The 18105-nt window shown below is 31.5% G+C and overlaps 1 protein-coding gene and 1 long non-coding RNA gene across 15 annotated transcripts; both read left to right on the top strand.

Annotated features, from left to right (window-relative positions):
- The first annotated feature begins 302 nt into the window (after positions 1 to 302).
- Positions 303 to 8614, top strand: fs(1)h (female sterile (1) homeotic). Of its 14 annotated transcripts, none has more exons than XM_080161343.1 (14): positions 307 to 457; positions 792 to 842; positions 1023 to 1532; positions 1756 to 2046; positions 2573 to 2683; positions 3113 to 3174; positions 3727 to 3829; positions 4225 to 4374; positions 4685 to 4740; positions 5245 to 5487; positions 6194 to 6350; positions 6857 to 7540; positions 7647 to 7800; positions 7997 to 8614. In XM_080161343.1, the coding sequence occupies exons 1-12, from the start codon at positions 347 to 349 to the stop codon at positions 6962 to 6964; spliced, it is 1953 nt and encodes a 650-aa protein (XP_080017469.1). In that variant the 5' UTR covers positions 307 to 346; the 3' UTR covers positions 6965 to 7540; positions 7647 to 7800; positions 7997 to 8614. The 14 variants fall into 14 exon arrangements, with proteins under 14 accessions (XP_080017476.1, XP_080017481.1, XP_080017469.1 ...); XM_080161345.1 differs by having other exon boundaries at positions 7647 to 7777; XM_080161344.1 differs by having other exon boundaries at positions 7658 to 7800.
- A 772-nt stretch (positions 8615 to 9386) lies between these two features.
- Positions 9387 to 10628, top strand: LOC145319294 (uncharacterized). The gene is made up of 2 exons (XR_013879802.1): positions 9387 to 10079; positions 10493 to 10628. It is a non-coding gene; the product is annotated as an uncharacterized LOC145319294 (long non-coding RNA).
- The last annotated feature ends 7477 nt before the right edge of the window (positions 10629 to 18105 follow it).

An 18105-nucleotide genomic window follows, 5' to 3' on the forward strand; every position in this document is an offset into this window, starting at 1 on the left:
TTGTTCTCGTGCACACTGAAGAGCTAAAACCATTGAAGATGGAAAATGAACTTGTTATATTAATATTTTAATTCCAGAAAACTTGTATTTCGAACCCTGGCCTAGCTGAGTATTACAGGTGTCATATTTTAACTGTACGGTAAAGTGAGCAGTATTTTTCCTTTTTAAATTACCCCACCCCCCCCTTACTCTTTATTTTCAAGTTTATATTAATATATGGGGTGTGGGTTTAGTTCTCGACTTTGAGAGAAACCGCCTGGAGTTTTCCTGAACAACTACTAAATTCACTTACCTTCTAAACTGAAATTATTATTATCTACCATTGCAGAGTTATTGCTAGGTGAATATGAACACATCAACCGAGAGCGGGGGCACGGGGGAAGAAATGTCATCTCCCGCGAGATCCAAGACCCCACCCCCTATAGATGAACCCCCAGTTGAACCTGTGAATGGACAGGTAAAAGAATAGTATAAAGGGGGTTGATTGCTTCCAATAGGCTTAACTGATATAATAATATGTACAGTACATTGTACAAATTGAAAAATTCTTATAATATTTGACAAGAGTCACGAGTGTTACATATATACCGATTCCCACCAACATTGCCAAAAAAATCTGTTTATTCTGAAGATACTTCAATTTTCACCTTTCCTATAAGTTATTTAGAATTATAATTCAATATTACATTATACTGCTAGTCGTTTCTTGCCTTAGATACTAGTCCTACCTTATTTATTTTCCTATTTGGATTTTTGTAATATTTGCTTTGTCCCTAATGAAATTGTACTAGAGTCCTGATGCAAAGGGGCTGGTTCTAAATGATGGGAAATCAAGATATGAGGTGTAGTAGGGTTTAGATAAAAATTAAACAAAATTACCTACCTAAATAAAAAAAATATACTTATGACATTTTTAAGAATGATGTAAGGAAAAAGTTACATTCATCTAAAAAAAAATAATACTATATATTTCTTTACTGTTAATTAAAATTGAATAATTATAATTTGGTTTTAATATTTAGGTGCACCCTAACACAATACCGCACCCCGACCGGCCCGGGCGCAACACAAACCAGCTGAGCTACCTAAAGAACATCGTCATGAAGGCGGTCTGGAAGCATCACTTTGGCTGGCCCTTCCACCATCCTGTTGACGCCATTAAGCTCAACATTCCAGACTATCATACAATCATTAAGAACGCCATGGACTTTGGCACAATTAAAAAGCGGTTGGAGAACAACTATTATTATTCCGCCAAAGAGTGTATTAAAGACTTTAACACCGTTTTCACCAATTGTTACGTGTACAATAAGGCCGGAGAGGATATTGTAGTAATGGCCCAAACCTTGGAGAAATTATTTTTAACCAAAATCGCCATGATGCCCAAAGATGAGGTAGATCTGGCCCCACCCGCCCCCAAGGAAAAGGTGAAAAAGCCCATGTCAACGCCAGGTGGGGGAGCAACCAAAACCCCCATGACCCCCGCAGTCACAAGCAGTACAGCTTCAGTAGATTTGGAGACAAGTTCGCAGGTAAAAAATTTATTTCCCGGGTTTTAAAAGGATTATCTACGAATTTGAAGCTTTTCGCCATACAAAACTATTTCTCTTATTAGCTCTAAGTACCTTTATTAAATCATATTCGTTGATTATCCTTTTTAAGGGCTAGGACTAACTTATCCACTATTTATTTGTTGGGTACTGGTTGTCTTTTGGATGATATAATAGTTTAAAGAACTTTCATACATATTTTTAGTCGATAAAATCTGAAACAAAAGTTGACAAAGACAAAGATTCAGTAAAATCTGACACTCCAAAGGAGTCAGTTAAATCTGATGTCAAGGTGGACAACGATTCCGACTTTTCCCAGCCGAAGAAGAAGCCACAGGGCGTCAAGCGGAAGGCGGACACCACGACCGCGGACACGATGCTGGACGGGGACGAGAAGAAACCACCGAGACAGATTAAGAAGCCGCTGAAAGATATTCCTGATTCCCTGCCACAGCACAGCAGCAAACCGAAGGGCAAAACTTCAGACGCAATACGGGCATGGTTTCTTCATTTACACTTAAGCTTTGTTTTTATACAGAAAACAAGCACAATTTTGTCCTTATGCAGCACATCAATAACAAGCTAAAATCTTTTAGTTGAAGATTATTGTAAAATGATTTCCATAAAATAATCTTATTACTTAAGTGAAAGAAGTCCGTAATTTATGGTTAAACTTTTTGTACATTTGTTAAGGAGGAGAGAGAGGTCTTTTATTTTTACTTATTTTAAAGTGACTGCTTTGGACTTTCCTTTTTTTGTATATCAAAAACTTGCAATCTGTGAAATGGATCTACTTTTATCTTGGTCATTATCAATACTAAATTCCTCAATGCAATTAATTTAACAGGCAGCTTCGATTTATGTACACCTATTTGTTTGTATTTCTTCTTTTTTTCCATTTCATATTGTACTTTATAACCTAGGTTTAGTTGTGATAAGTGATCAAAGTAGAGAGTAAACAACTAGTTACAAATAAAATAAGATAAAAAAGATAAGTGTAATGAAACCATGAATTTTATCAGGCTTGCCATGAGATAATAAAAGAAATGTTTAATAAAAAGCACTCCAGTTATGCGTGGCCATTCTATAAACCAGTAGATACTGAACAGTTAGACCTTCACGACTATAAACAGGTATAAGAAGCTTATATAACATATTTTTTTATGCTTTTAAGGGTAGTACCTCGGCTCAAACTTCATTGAAGGAAGATATAGTAATATAGGTATTAAAAAAACATTTTACCTTTCCATAATAATATATTAAGAATCAAAACTTAATATAGTTGCCCTTCGATATACCTTAATTACGAGATCTCGACATTATTCCAAGCCCTACCTATTTTTTTGTTATTTACTGTGACCTTAAGAATAATCGTTACGTTCTAGAGGAGGGCGCGGGAGGTCATGAAAATAGCTTTAATTCACTACAAGACATTTATAAAGAAATTCTGAAAATTAGGTATAACCAATTTGAACCATTAATTTCTGAGATCTTTACACAAAAAAAGACCTTACTATTTTATCTAATAGGATTAGTTTTTTCATTGAGCCTGTAAATTTCAGGTGATTAAGAAACCCATGGATTTGGGAACAGTTAAAACAAAAGTTGAAACAAATAAATACAGGTAAAGCCAGGAATTTCTTTCTTATTTTCATTTTTTTTAATTGGGGTGGTGGGGTTATCAGTTCTCGTCATTTCTTAATTTCCCATTTCCCCATTAGCAAACTTTAATTGATTAAAGGACAGTCAAGCGCACATACTATTGAGTTGACTCTAGAGGCGTGGTGACGCTTCGGGTCATCTTTGATCATACTCTGCATTTTAAATTGCAATGTAACGCGCTCAATCGCCTAGGGCTTCAACAACCAACCCTTTGATGCCACGACCTTAGCAGGAAAAGTCCTGTGCATGGTAATGAGTTGCGCCTGGTTTGGGCCAAGGCATTTCTTCAATTTTATTATTTATGTCGCGCATCTGACATAGCAGCTGTAGGAATTATTTTTAACGTCTTAAGTTATGACGCGCTATCGGACCGAGATTACAACCTATCACCATTCAGACGAATTGCAGATGCGCTACGTGTTGAACTACGGTCGCGGGTAAGCGCACATACCATAACTATAGGGTAGTTGCTCCACCTGAACTAAAGATTCTGATTTAGAATATTTATTTTTAGAACGGCTGCAGAATTTGCGACAGATATGCGTCTGATATTTACAAACTGTTATAAGTACAATCCTCCAGAACATGACGTGGTTGCCATGGCCAGAAAACTTCAGGTACACACCATTATTTCTGTAATAGTTTTAGTAGTAAAGCTACTCCATAATTAATTTTTTTTATGATGATTCCATCTAACAAAAAGCAATTTAGTTTGCCCGTTTGTCTGTCTGCCATGCACCAAAAGACATAAATACTGATTTGTACAAGGGATTTGTGATTATAAGAATTTTCTTTTTTATGCCAACTGACCAACTGTATTATAACTCATATTTTTATAGTATATATAAATCGGAGCCCTTAACTATTTCTTTGAATTTTCAATTTTAAGCTTGTAATTTTCCGAAAGTAATTTCTTGACGTTCTCTTGGATTTGTACCTATTGTTGATTTTTGTACATTGATGCAATTTTTTTTTTCATGGCACAAGATTTAATGAAGCTTTTATTTTCAAGGACGTCTTCGAGATGCGTTTTGCCAAGATCCCTGACGACGTAAACCCTGGAATGGCGGGAGGATTTGTAAAGAATGAACACACAGCTGGAGCAACAGACGAGGATTATGACAGTGAGGATGAAAGAGAGAGACAATTACTTCAACTACAGGTATGTAAGGACATTGGAATGTAAATTAATATTACATTACTGTTACCTAAACTTTCATGACCATGTTATCTTATCCCTAGGCTCTAAACTTTGGGTACTTTCACTGAATTTTGATGGTTAGTTTTCTTTCGTTATAGAAAGGGTTAGTTTTGTATATCATCATTGGGGATTTGTACCAATACATCTTTCTTGCTGTAATGTAATAGCTGCACGTCTTAAAGACTTTTCTTTTGTGTTGGTTCAAGGTTTTGAAAGTGGCACATCCGCAATTCCTTGAAAAATAATAAAGCCTGTACGTATCTTTTTTTAGGATCAGTTACGGCAGATGCAAGAACAGTTAAAAATCTTAATGGAAGAAAGTAACAGGTGAATTATTTAATGCTAGCTGATGTGCTCCTAGAGGCCTCAAAAGGGGCACTTCAGAGAGAGAGGTCGACCTTCCACTTTCTAATTTAGTTTTTAAAAGAAAAAGAAAAAAACAAAGGGGGCTATAAAACTTCCCCGAACCCATTAGAAACTTAACTTTAATGAAGAATCATTTTAGTTGAATGAATAACGGTTCAAACACACAGATACACAGTCAGATATCCTGATACTGTTATACAAGGACAATATTATAATACTTTCGAATACGTCCTTATTATATAGGGACTCTGAAATACAGAGAGGGGCTTGAAAAATAGCTTAAAACCGTCTCAAGAGTTAAATCTGAAAATTAAAAAGCCTACCGTCATAAAGGGCATAAATGAAGCTTACTTTAAATAAGAGAACCCAATCGATTAAGTAGTTATTGAGATCATAAGCTTTAGACAAACCCTCACCACTTCGTATAATATTAAGATAAATATCTAATAAATGTTTTTTTTTCAGATCGAAGGCGAAGAAAAAACAGAAACGCGCCTCAGGCGGCGTGGTGGGTGCGGCGGGCGCCGATAAGGGCGACAAAGCCAAGCGGCCAAAGGGCAAGAAACCAATTAAGGGCGGCGCTATCGACAGCGAGGACGAGAAAACGACGACACCCATGTCTTACGACGAAAAACGCCAGTTGTCTTTGGATATTAACAAACTGCCTGGGGAGAAGCTTGGCAAAGTTGTCCAGATTATTCAAAATAGGTTACTATTTTTATATATTGTTATTGTTGTAAAGTTTTATATTTCATAAAATGTCTGTTAGTCCATGGGAGTAATTTTTTGTCTATTTTTTAAAAAGATTTCCTGTACCTACCTTTTTTGTATTTGTGATTGCACATTCTATCTCTTCTCATTTTTTAATAACAGCTGAACATCTGCTCCTTATAAATCACTTTGTATTTCCAATGTCCATCCCCTATTATTTGTGCTTCGGTACTTGTTGATGTTGTCATCCTTTTGAAAAATACATTTAATTTGACTCTTTGATTAAGTAGGACGGGGTTACTATTTTAGAAATCCTATAATGCAAATTGGTGGAAAATTGACCTAAAACTCCATTTTAGAAAGCTAAAAATTCCTTACCTATATATTTTTATAGTTTTCTGTAATAATAAGTGTAATTTAAACGACGATCAATATTATCAGTGGCTGTGTGTCAGCAATTTGTTTCAGCTTAAAATTCCCCCAAAAATGATATTCAGTTAAGGTATTGTCGGGCTGTTATACATGGTTTTGTGGTATAACTCGAGGTATGACTCTTCTAGTTTGGTACATATCAAAATTTAATAAAAGTACCAATAATTTTTGGGCCAACGAATAAGATAACGTTATTATAAACCTTTGGGTACCAGTGTAATGTTTCCCTCCTTACTGTTATGCGGATGACTAACATTATTTTATAATTCAGAGAACCTAGCCTTCGCGACTCAAATCCCGACGAGATAGAAATTGATTTCGAGACCTTGAAGCCCTCAACCCTGCGGGCTCTGGAGGCCTATGTTACCACTTCCTTAAGGAAAAAACCTAAGAAGCCTAAGCCAGGAACTAAGAAAGATAAGGTAAAGGTAAGTGCTTTTTCTAATTCATATTTATACACTAAAACAAGAGAATGTCAGTTTGTCTAAATACATTTGTCAGTTATATCTTGTAAACGAATGGACTGTATGTTATTGTTGAAGAAGGGAGAAATTTTTGTTGCTTGTTTGATGTAAACGTATGTGTTCTATGATTTTTAAACAGGAGCAGAACGCTGAAATTCACTGGGTACATAGCTTCCTTCCATATTGAAAACAACTATCGACAAGAACATTTATGAAAATAATTAATGCATATTGATACAACCCCAATGATGATACATAAAATTACCCTGTCTTATGATTAAAATTATTGAATGAAAAGTTTAGACACTAATAGCTTTGAACTAACCAACAACAAATCGATAATTAAAACTTTATTTACAACAATTCAATAATTAAAACTTTGGGTTCCAGTGTAACTTACATTGTAATATCCCCTCTTCCTCCATTCCTAATTAAAAGCGGACTATTTGAAAAAAAATTTATATTGTCAGGAATCCGGAGATAAGAAGAACGACAGCAGCAGTAGTAGTGCTTCGGAATCTAGCGGATCTGAAACTTCAGACAGCGACTCAGAATCTTCAGAATCAGATTCAAACTAAGATCCTGACATAGTAGCAGCAACAGAAGGAGGAGGAAGGCTTTAATCAGCAATTAATTCTTCCCTATATATGGGGCCTGTGAAACCAGGGCCTTCTTATTTTCATAATAGTTGCAAAAATACAGACATTAAAATATACCATTTGGTCATTAATAAAAGTCACTATAAGCCTGACACTTTACAATGGTAACATTAGTTTCTGCATGTTTATTTTGAAAAAGGTTTTTAAAGATTCATTTCTTAATTGCCTTTGAATTATGTTAAAATTGATTACCAAGCTAGAATTATTGTTTACCTTCATTATGGCTTAGATGATAGCATAAATATTATGTTAAGAGGCTTTAATATTATTATACATTTAAGATAAAGAAGTTTTCACTCTGAAAAGTCTCAACAATTATATTTAATGTACCCAGCCATTTTAATAAATCCATTATTATTATTAATCACCAACAGTTCTATGATGACAAAATACAAAATTGTTGTAAAACAAACAAACAAAATGTTTATTGGTTTAAATCAAATTTTAAAAAATTAGATTTTTTTATATTTTAATGGACTTTTTTTGCTAGAAAAAGTTGAAAATTTTTGCATTTTCCTAATTAAAGATTTTAGATATATTTTTGCCTTTAATCCTTAAATGTTAAAAAATAAACTTAGGTAATTTTAACTTTTTCTATCAGAAATTTACAAGTATTAAATAAAAAAAGATTATTCAAATTTAACACAATAAAATATAATGTGATGCAAAATTCTGTTTTGTAAAATAAGAAAAAGATTTTCATTATCTACAAGAACAAAAACAAACCATACAGTGTAAAATCATTCAATTAAAAGGCGGGGGCGGCAATTTTGTCACTTTTATCTACTTTGCGATTATTGAGTATGCTTTTAGTGACCAAAGTCTTTTCAGATTGGTCTTGGCAGATTTTAAAACTTTATATTCTGGTCAAGTATACCTAATCAAAATCATGTAGTTCGTAAAAGTGACTAAACTTGCCCCCCCCCCCCCCCCCCCCCACTTCACCACTAGAAAAATATCTTTTGGTGTGCAACGCGAAGTGACCATAATTAGATAATTTTATTATGACGTAAGATGTGTTAGTGCCAATTATTATATCACTATTGAGTCACGGGGCAACCATTACAAGTTAAAGGTTTAATATTGGCCCACATTTTTATCATTAACAAACATCAAAGCTTAGCTTTGTAAAGCTACAAAAAAATGGCGGTTTCCTTGGTATTAAAACTAGTTAAAATCAAACAACTAACTAATTTTCTGAAAGGGTATTAGAGGTAAAATAAGGAAGGAGATTTGGTGTTAAGTGATTTGATTACTTAAATATTAAGGACTGTCCTAAATTTTTATTGTAAGTAATAATTTCTCCTTTTTGCTCATGAAATAAACTGCGGTTTGTAAAACTGTGAATTTTTTGTTGTTCATTTTTATTTTGGTATTTGTTCTTTACCCTTACTTGATTTAATAAAAATAAAAAAATATTAACTTGGTATTAGATTTGACTAAATAAAATGTTCCTTATTGATTCATACTTTATTATTATTATTATTACCCAAATATACTTCTGGCATTTATGAATTTAAAATTAATTGTGAGTTTTTAAGAAGAAATACATATTTCGTAAAAGCACAACAACTTTTTATCTTACTACTAATCTAAGTCCTTTGTTATTTTTTCAGATTTTTTACTGATTGGGCCATTTTAATTAATTCTATTTTGAAGTACCGCTAATTAATTTTAACCACCGTTATTTTCAGATTTTTTTTTTTTTTTTTTTTATTGAGAAACATATTTTTTAATCCAGTTATCTTAGATAAAAAATGATGGGAAGCATAAAAAAATACTTTTTTTTGCCAATTGCCGTATATTTAGATATTAATAGAATTAAGACTTTTTTTGTTTCAAATTTTTTTAAATTAAAAAATATGTATAAACAGTGCAAATTTTACTAATGGTTCTGTTTAAACTAAAGTTTTTAAGGTATTATTGCATAACTTCCTTACTGACAAAACCAACATTTTCAACAAAAACACATATTAAAAATTAAATTGCAATATTTATTTTCGTGATAAATCATAAAATTTGAATGCAAAGGAAGAGCTCTAAAACGCATTTTTGTTAATTTTAATTCCAGCTCTCAAAAAAAACTGCTATGATTTTTTGGTATCCAGTTCTGTAAAAGATAACTTGGAAAAATTATTTGATTATGCTCTTGTACAAAAAATACTAATTCATTTCTTTCTAATAAAGTCAGGGATATGATAATGGAATATAAATTGATACACATCCCCATTGATGATATTAAAATTACCCCATCTTTAAATTTTAATTACTGATTGAAATGTTTGGACATTGCTAGTAAGTTTGGAACCAACCAGTATTACTTCAATTTAAGTATCCAAAGTTTTTGAGCCAATTAAGTAGATTAAACTTTGGGTTCCAGTGTAATTTACAGTCCAATATCCCCTCCCTTCCTGCTTAGTACATAGTATAATACCAGCTTTCTACAAATACTTTTTCAAGTAATCTTAAATAAAACTGAAAACCTTACTATCACAAGAGAAAATAGAAATATAAATAATTCCTGTTTGGCCAACATTTATAACAGTTTCTCTTCTATTTCTGGAGATTTTAGTTTTGTAAATATTAAAATACCTACTTATGTAATTAAATTACCTTATAATATTTCTATACCTATCATTGTATCTTATATTTTATTATATATACTTCACTCAGTAATGAAAACTATTCCTCTTCTTTGTTTAGTTGTCATGAAAGGAAAGAATAATTTTCATTCCATTAAAAAAAAACAATGAAATGTTCTGTTTAAATAATACATTAAATGTGATTTTTAATTTTGAGAATTGGCCGTTTTATTTCAGTTGATAATTTACAAAAACTTATAATTCATTTGATATTATTTAGTTAATTCATGTTCAATTTTTGTCTTTTTTTTCTTTTCTTTGCTCTAAACGACTCTAGATTAAGTTGTCTAAAGATATACAAAAGTAGATAATTATTAAGATGTAAATATGTAACAAGATAAGGGGATTTTCATTTAAAATAAGAATATAAGATTTTTAATATAGTTCTGCTAGTTTCTGGCTAATATTATTTAATTTACATTTTAACAGTGAGTACATATTATTGTTTAGATTTCGTAAAGCAAGGAATAACAACATTATGTAAAAAAACAAACCAGTTAATGGCGATTATTTAAGTAGTAGATATATTTCAATTTGTGCAGTATTGTGCAGTTATTTATCGTATTATAGACATCTTTACGCGGATAGTAAATTTGTATTCCTAGAAAATTGTCCAAAACGATTGATTGTTTAGTATGGCTTAGAACCGGTTCTAATCCAGCGGGGAAAAAACATTCCATGATTCAAATGTTTTTCATGCTTTACAAACGAAATCATCGCAAGAATCATCTCTCAATTTGTAAAATCAATACCCAGTCTCTGTACATAGTAATACTGGCCTAAAACTAGCAACTATAATATATAGAATGTGTAAAATGAAGCTTTGAATTGTTTAATTTTCTGTTATCTGTTTAGTTGCAGTATAGTGAGAATCTCTTGAAAGGAATATTAAAAATAAAACAATATACATAACTCTGTTCAAAATACATACTTGATCCAAACTATAAATTGTTTTCTTTATTATAATTTTATTTAGCAAATGTGCTTTATAAATATTATTCCGTATATCGAAAACTTTTACAATTTGGTACTATAGTTAAACTGTTGATTTTTATTAGAATCTACTCTTAACTTGTATGAGGGGTTTGAACTTTGTGACTAGCAATATGAAATAAGAATTTTTTATTTCATGTGTTTATACCAGCGTTGTGGAGCCGGGAGCCGTGGAACCGCCATATTTCGTTGGAGCTGGAACCGTAATTTTCGTTAAAAAACGGCTCCGGGTTAGCTAAATAAAGAGATTTTTTATTAATTATAATTTGGTAACTCTGTTTTGTCATGTGCAAATTCCCCTTTTAAGTTTTTCAAGTCCATTTTTATCAAAAATTGAACCTTTAAAAGCCAAAAATAAATGTGGGGGGAAAAATATGTTTAATTGCAGTAAATCTCAAAACATTAAAAAATAAGCCTTTAGAATTATCTAGTCACAAATTAACCAGGGCTTGGCAGCCGTGCACCAATCAACGTTTTACGATAGAATGTTACACTTATTCCTAAATGATAAGGTCTTTCTTTCTTATTTTTGAAGCTAGAAGAAAATTTTTTTTCCAGAAAACTTTTATCTTTATTTAAAATTTATATTAGAAATATCAAAATATAAATTTCAGCGGCCGCAGCTGTACTTGGCAGCTGCCAGACGCCGCACACTGCGAATTTTAAAAGAAAAAAAGTTGACCCTCAAAATTTCACCTTAAAGTGATACTTTTCTAATAGTTTATAGTCCACTAACTCATAAGCAGTAAGAATTCAAATCCATTAAGTCCCTTCTAACGAGATATTGGCAACTTTTTGCACACATTTTTGCAAACGGCAATTATTTCCTTTATTTGAAGTTTTGGATAATAACATTTTTATAAAAGTTTTCAGTAATAATCATTTAAGATCCATTGTTGAGAAAAAATAACTGAAAAAATGTGTTTCCATGCAAAATAAGCTTAAAATCTAATGATTTTAAATATTTGCGATTTAATGGTAAAAAAGAATATTTTTTTCTTTTTGATAGCCTGAATATGTTTAATTTTGTTTTTTATATAATCTATTCTTTGAATAGACATGGGCTAGAAATCAACCTTATTAGACAAATACTCAAAGCCCAAAAATAATGGACTTAAAAGTGTATTAAACTGTATATAAGACATTTGCGGATATATTGATACCATTAATTTGCCTATTAGATAAAAAAAAGTATGTTTTTTTAATATTTTTCTCTTGCTACAAATCAAATTTCAAATTTGAGCCACCAAAAATGCTTAACTAATTTTTGCTCTAGAAGAATCATTTTTTGGAGTTAGAAAGTGCTTAATACCTCATTTTAATCGCCTGGCATTGCTTTATAATATACAGGTAATGACTTGGTTGTTTATAGAACAGCTGACTAAAAAAACGAGGTTTTGTGATAATCCCACTTTTGTTGTTGCTCCATAAATGATATTTTTTTTCTTAATTTTTTTGGCTGTAAAGAAGCTTTATATATTCATATAACATCCACCTAAATTTGACTTTTGATATATTATTTATAACATCACCAGAAGGAATTGAATTTTGGAAAAAAATATCAATTTATATTTTACACTGTTATGCATTGTTCTTGTTCTTGTTTCTAAAAAATATTTATATTATTAAAAAGAGAATTATTTAACGCTTCTATAGGTATGTTTATCATTTTTCTAGGCTAAATATAACTATAATTACACCATTTTAAAGTTAAACATCATAACATATAAACTCACTTATTGAATCGGTCTGTATTATTAAGCTGCCAATCCTTAAAACAGCTGCATTTCATTACTCTATTATATAAAGTAGTAAGCTTTTTTGTCTGTAGCTTAAGATTTTGATAACTAATGTACCTATTGACTTCTCTGTTTTATGGAAGCTTCTTATAGGTCCCGGATAGTTTTAGAATATTGAAAAAAAATATCAATTTATATTTTACACTGCTATGCATTGTTCTTGTTCTTGTTTCTAAAAGATATTTTTATAATTAAAAAGAAAATTATTTAACGCTTCTATAGGTATGTTTATCATTTTTCTAGTCTAAATATAACTATAATTTCAGCATTTTTTAATCATCATCATATTCAAGTTATTGTAGTTTTTTTTAAAAATATCAATATCAAGAACTATTGGAACAATTTTTACCATGCAAAACAAGATTAATTTTAAATTTAATTAAATAATTAGTAAATGCGCAAAGCGCGCAAAATTTTTTTTATTTTGGGGAGGTATTTACTCCCCCAAAATTGTTTGGGGGGGGGGGGTAAATATTAAATGAGGGGGGGGGGTAAATGAAAAATTCGTTTGGGGTAAATCGCCACTTTACCCTCCCCCCTTGGACGTCTATGATAGAGTGGATGCTATATAATGTGAACTTCTTATAACTGAATGGGCTTCCAGAGACCATGAAGTTGGCCTAGTCACTACAAGGGAGAGTGCAGAGATATCCAGGGGGGGGGGGGTTCCTGTAAAAGTGTAATTTTTTTGGGGGATAGGGGTAATCACCCCCATTAATATATTATGGGTGGTATAAACCCAGCCTCTTTAAATTTTTTGAATAGGAGTAAAGAAAATCAGGAAAACTTAACAATCTAGGAATCAAACTAGCACCCCAACCAATAATCGGTTCAATGCCAAATGTAGGAGTCCCAAATGTAGGAGTGAAAAAACATTGGAGTGGACAAACGCATGAGTCCTCAACTTCAGAGTGGAACAAATGTAGGAGTGGGACAAACGTTGGAGTGGACAAACGCAGGATTTTTGGGACAAATGTTGGAGTGGACAAACACAGGAGTCCCAAACTATTTTTCAAATTTTGAATTCTCATTTCAATTTTGATTTTTTTTTATATAAACCCAGCCCCCCCCCCCCCCCCCTTCGTCCAGTTACTTTTCTTAGTTAGGTTAGGTTAGGCCAGGTGGCCGAGCGCTGTGGCCATAGTCATTATTTTATAGACAGGGGAATAAAAAGATTCAAAATTGTCATATTATTAAAATAGCAGACACTCCGAGGTTTTATTTAAGCAATGTCCACTCTAACATTTGTCCACTCCAACATTTGTCCACCTCGACGTTTGTCCACTCTGATGTTTGTCCCATTCCTACGTTTTACTCCGATGTTTGGGACTCCTGCGTTTGTCCACTCCAACATTTGGGACTCCTACGTTTGGGGTAGGACTCCAATAAGTAAATCTCAATAAAACTTGATAAAATTATGCAGAATATCAAAGTTTTCAATCCCTGAAAATTTCAACCATCTATCGTGATAGGAGTAGAGAAAATCATGAAAACTTGAAATGTAGGAATTGATATAGCCCACCCCAGTTTATTGAAAAATCCTAATGAAACTTGATGAAAATATGGAGTATCGATAGAGAGAGAGAGAATATTCAATCCATGAAAATTTCAGCCTTCTATCTTTTATAGATGATGAGAAAATCACGTTATCCCCCTTTCTAACAGACGAACAGATGAACAGACAGACATACCAATGGACAGACATACAGATGAATGGACAGACAACGGACGGAGGGATATTTTGAATTATAGAGCATCTTTGCTACTAAAAAACAGATGAAAAGGATAATCGTTGTACACAAATTGATTTCAGTATGTTTTAAATGAGCTTACATAATCAAGGACATACAAGCTTTTTGATTTGGGGGAAATAATAAATTTGGGCACCCCCATGTTCATTTTGTGGGGTAATCTTTATATCATAGAGGCAAGGATGTTTAAGCTTTTTATATTTTTTTTTGGGGGGGGGGCGGAGGTTAAAATTATAAATTTAAAAATTATGGTGTTGTCCCAAATTAATTAGTAACCCTTAACCACCTAAAGCCCCCCCCCCTTCCCACCTGGACGTCCCTTTACATGAAGTAATGATTGTAAAGTTGCTAAGTACCTAACTGCTACAAAAATCATCATCCAACATTTAACCCATTAGTGACGAACCGGCTAGGCCACTTTATGGTCTCTGGAAGCCCATTCAGTTATAAGAAGTTCACATTATATAGCATCCACTCTATCATAGACGTCCAAGGGGGGAGGGTAAAGTGGCGATTTACCCCAAACGAATTTTTCATTTACCCCCCCCTCATTTAATATTTACCCCCCCCCCCCAAACAATTTTGGGGGGGTAAATACCTCCCCAAAATAAAAGAATTTTGCGCGCTTTGCGCATTTACTAATTATTTAATTAAATTTAAATTTCTCCCCCTCAAAAATTTTACCCCAAGGGTAAATTTTGGGTGGGGTAAACAAAATTTCTCCTGCCAACAGATTTCTGAAGGGGGAATTACCCCCCAAAAGCAAATTTTACCCCCAGGGTAAAAATTTTGGGGGGGGGGAAAAATTTTACCCCCCCCCCCAAAAAAAAAAAGCTTGTATGTCTATGATCTCTATTAGCATTACATGTGTAATGCATTATAGACAGACATATAGATATTGTGAGGGATCCTACACTTTCTAACACCTTGTTTTGCATGGTAAAAATTGTTCCAATAGTTCTTGATATTGATATTTTTAAAAAAAATTACAATAACTTGAATATGATGATGTTTAAAAAATGCTGAAATTATAGTTATATTTAGACTAGAAAAATGATAAACATACCTATAGAAGCGTTAAATAATTTTCTTTTTAATTATAAAAATATCTTTTAGAAACAAGAACAAGAACAATGCATAGCAGTGTAAAATATAAATTGATATTTTTTTTCAATATTCTAAAACTATCCGGGACCTATAAGAAGCTTCCATAAAACAGAGAAGTCAATAGGTACATTAGTTATCAAAATCTTAAGCTACAGACAAAAAAGCTTACTACTTTATATAATAGAATAATGAAATGCAGCTGTTTTAAGGATTGGCAGCTTAATAATACAGACCGATTCAATAAGTGAGTTTATATGTTATGATGTTTAACTTTAAAATGGTGTAATTATAGTTATATTTAGCCTAGAAAAATGATAAACATACCTATAGAAGCGTTAAATAATTTTCTTTTTAATAATATAAATATTTTTTAGAAACAAGAACAAGAACAATGCATAACAGTGTAAAATATAAATTGATATTTTTTTCCAAAATTCAATTCCTTCTGGTGATGTTATAAATAATATATCAAAAGTCAAATTTAGGTGGATGTTATATGAATATATAAAGCTTCTTTACAGCCAAAAAAATTAAGAAAAAAAATATCATTTATGGAGCAACAACAAAAGTGGGATTATCACAAAACCTCGGTTTTTTAGTCAGCTGTTCTATAAACAACCAAGTCATTACCTGTATATTATAAAGCAATGCCAGGCGATTAAAATGAGGTATTAAGCACTTTCTAACTCCAAAAAATGATTCTTCTAGAGCAAAAATTAGTTAAGCATTTTTGGTGACTCAAATTTGAAATTTGATTTGTAGCAAGAGAAAAATATTAAAAAAACATACTTTTTTTATCTAATAGGCAAATTAATGGTATCAATATATCCGCAAATGTCTTATATACAGTTTAATACACTTTTAAGTCCATTATTTTTGGGCTTTGAGTAATTGTCTAATAAGGTTGATTTCTAGCCCATGCATATTCTTGCAGATTTTTAAAAAAATTTAAAAAATCAAAAATCGAAATTAATCAAAATTTATCTATAGCCTTTGAAAAATACTTTTGATATTTTTAACCTATATAATCAATAAAATCAATGAAAAATAAAAAAGTTTTATAAAACAAACTTTTGGAAAAGGTTTAAGATAACTTCATAAAATTAGCATTTAAGTAGGATATTTTTCTTGTCTATTTTAAAAATGCAAATTAAACATAGTTAACGAATATTTAATTAGCAAGAATAGTAATAGAATATTTCAATAACTACTTAAACCTTTTTGTGGCTATGTTATTTATTTAAACAGAAAATCTATTTTGTCAGAATTATAAAAATAATGAAATATTTTCAAACAAGCTTGCAAAATAAACGTAATTTTATCAAACTTCCTCACAGTTTTTAGAAGATATTGTTGTAAAATATTAATTATTAAAATAAAATCTTTAATTTACAATGTTTAAAACACCTAAAAGTAAATTCTAAGCAAAATTAGATTTATTCTCTAGATTTAGAGTAGCTGCGCTACTTAAAAAACATCTAGTATTGAAACCTACAGCTGATCAAAAATCAATAGTCATAAATTGGTGGTTTACAGATATCTAAACATATATATACACCTTACAGATTTATTTTTAAGATGGAATGTAAAGTATATTATACGAGATGTCATTTAGTCAAATTTTAAACAAAATAATTTTCATTAATTCATTAACAAAAAATAATGTTATAAATTTAAACTCACAAAGAGACTATTGTGTATTTTATTATCATGTTCTTTCTGCAATCTGATTCAAAACAAAAATTTTCTCTCATTCAAGTCAGGGATGAGTTTAGTACCAAAAAAAATAAAACAAGTTGAAATACTTTTAATTTAATTTGATATTATTGTATAATATTTTCTTTTATATATAATTTAAGAAATATATTTATAAAATATTTACCTGTCATAAAGACGACATATAAAAACAACATCCTTATAAGGAAATTAAAATCTATTTTCAAAATTTTCAAATTCATTTTATGCTTAAGAAGGGACGAGAAGGATTTGAAATTCAACATTAACTTGTTATATTGCTTGTATATTTATCATATTTGTTTACAGTTTATTGGTAAAGTTTGGTAATACTTTATTTCGAGTCTATCATGCAGTGCGCAGTCGTCGGGAAAACGGCTGCGAATCTTTATTAAAATTTTAATACGTTATGTTACAATGTAGACATGCAAGAAAAGCTTAAGTTTAAAATTTGAAGTCTCTAAATCAAAAATTGAGGCCACAGGAGCCTTTTAAAGATTTCTGGAGACCTGGAGGAGCATGCCTGGAACCTGAAATTGACTTGAACACCTGTATTTGATATAAGGATGTACTACTAGAGGATATTTTGGTAAGATAAAATGCTTTGTTTAAGTCAAAAAAATATTTTTGCTCTTTACCTGTGCCCGTCAGAATTGTGATATTCAAAAAATTCCAACTCTCAGTTATGTGTCATACCCATACTTAAAAAGTCACGCAGTTCGGGCTCTTTATCTTTCACACACAGAAAATGAGATAGAAAAAACCTGAGGGGGGGGGGGGTTCAACGCCCCCCGCCTGGCCGTTAAGGGTTAAAATGTCTTTTTAAAATCATGTATAAATTAGGTAGTAAAGTTTTTTTTTCTAAAGCCTAAGGTTTCGATAACTGCTGAACTGATTAAATTCTCCATTTTAGGGAAGCTTCACAACGGTAAAGAAATGATTTTCTGCCATATTATTTTTTAGATTTTTAGATTGGAATGGTTTTATGCTATTTTTTATACCTCATCCCGTGTCACAGCCCCTTCATTGTAGAG

The sequence above is a fragment of the Acartia tonsa genome, chromosome 5 (genome assembly GCF_053477335.1).
Source record: "Acartia tonsa isolate MP-2025a chromosome 5, ASM5347733v1, whole genome shotgun sequence".
In the NCBI taxonomy this organism is placed as follows: domain Eukaryota; kingdom Metazoa; phylum Arthropoda; class Copepoda; order Calanoida; family Acartiidae; genus Acartia; species Acartia tonsa.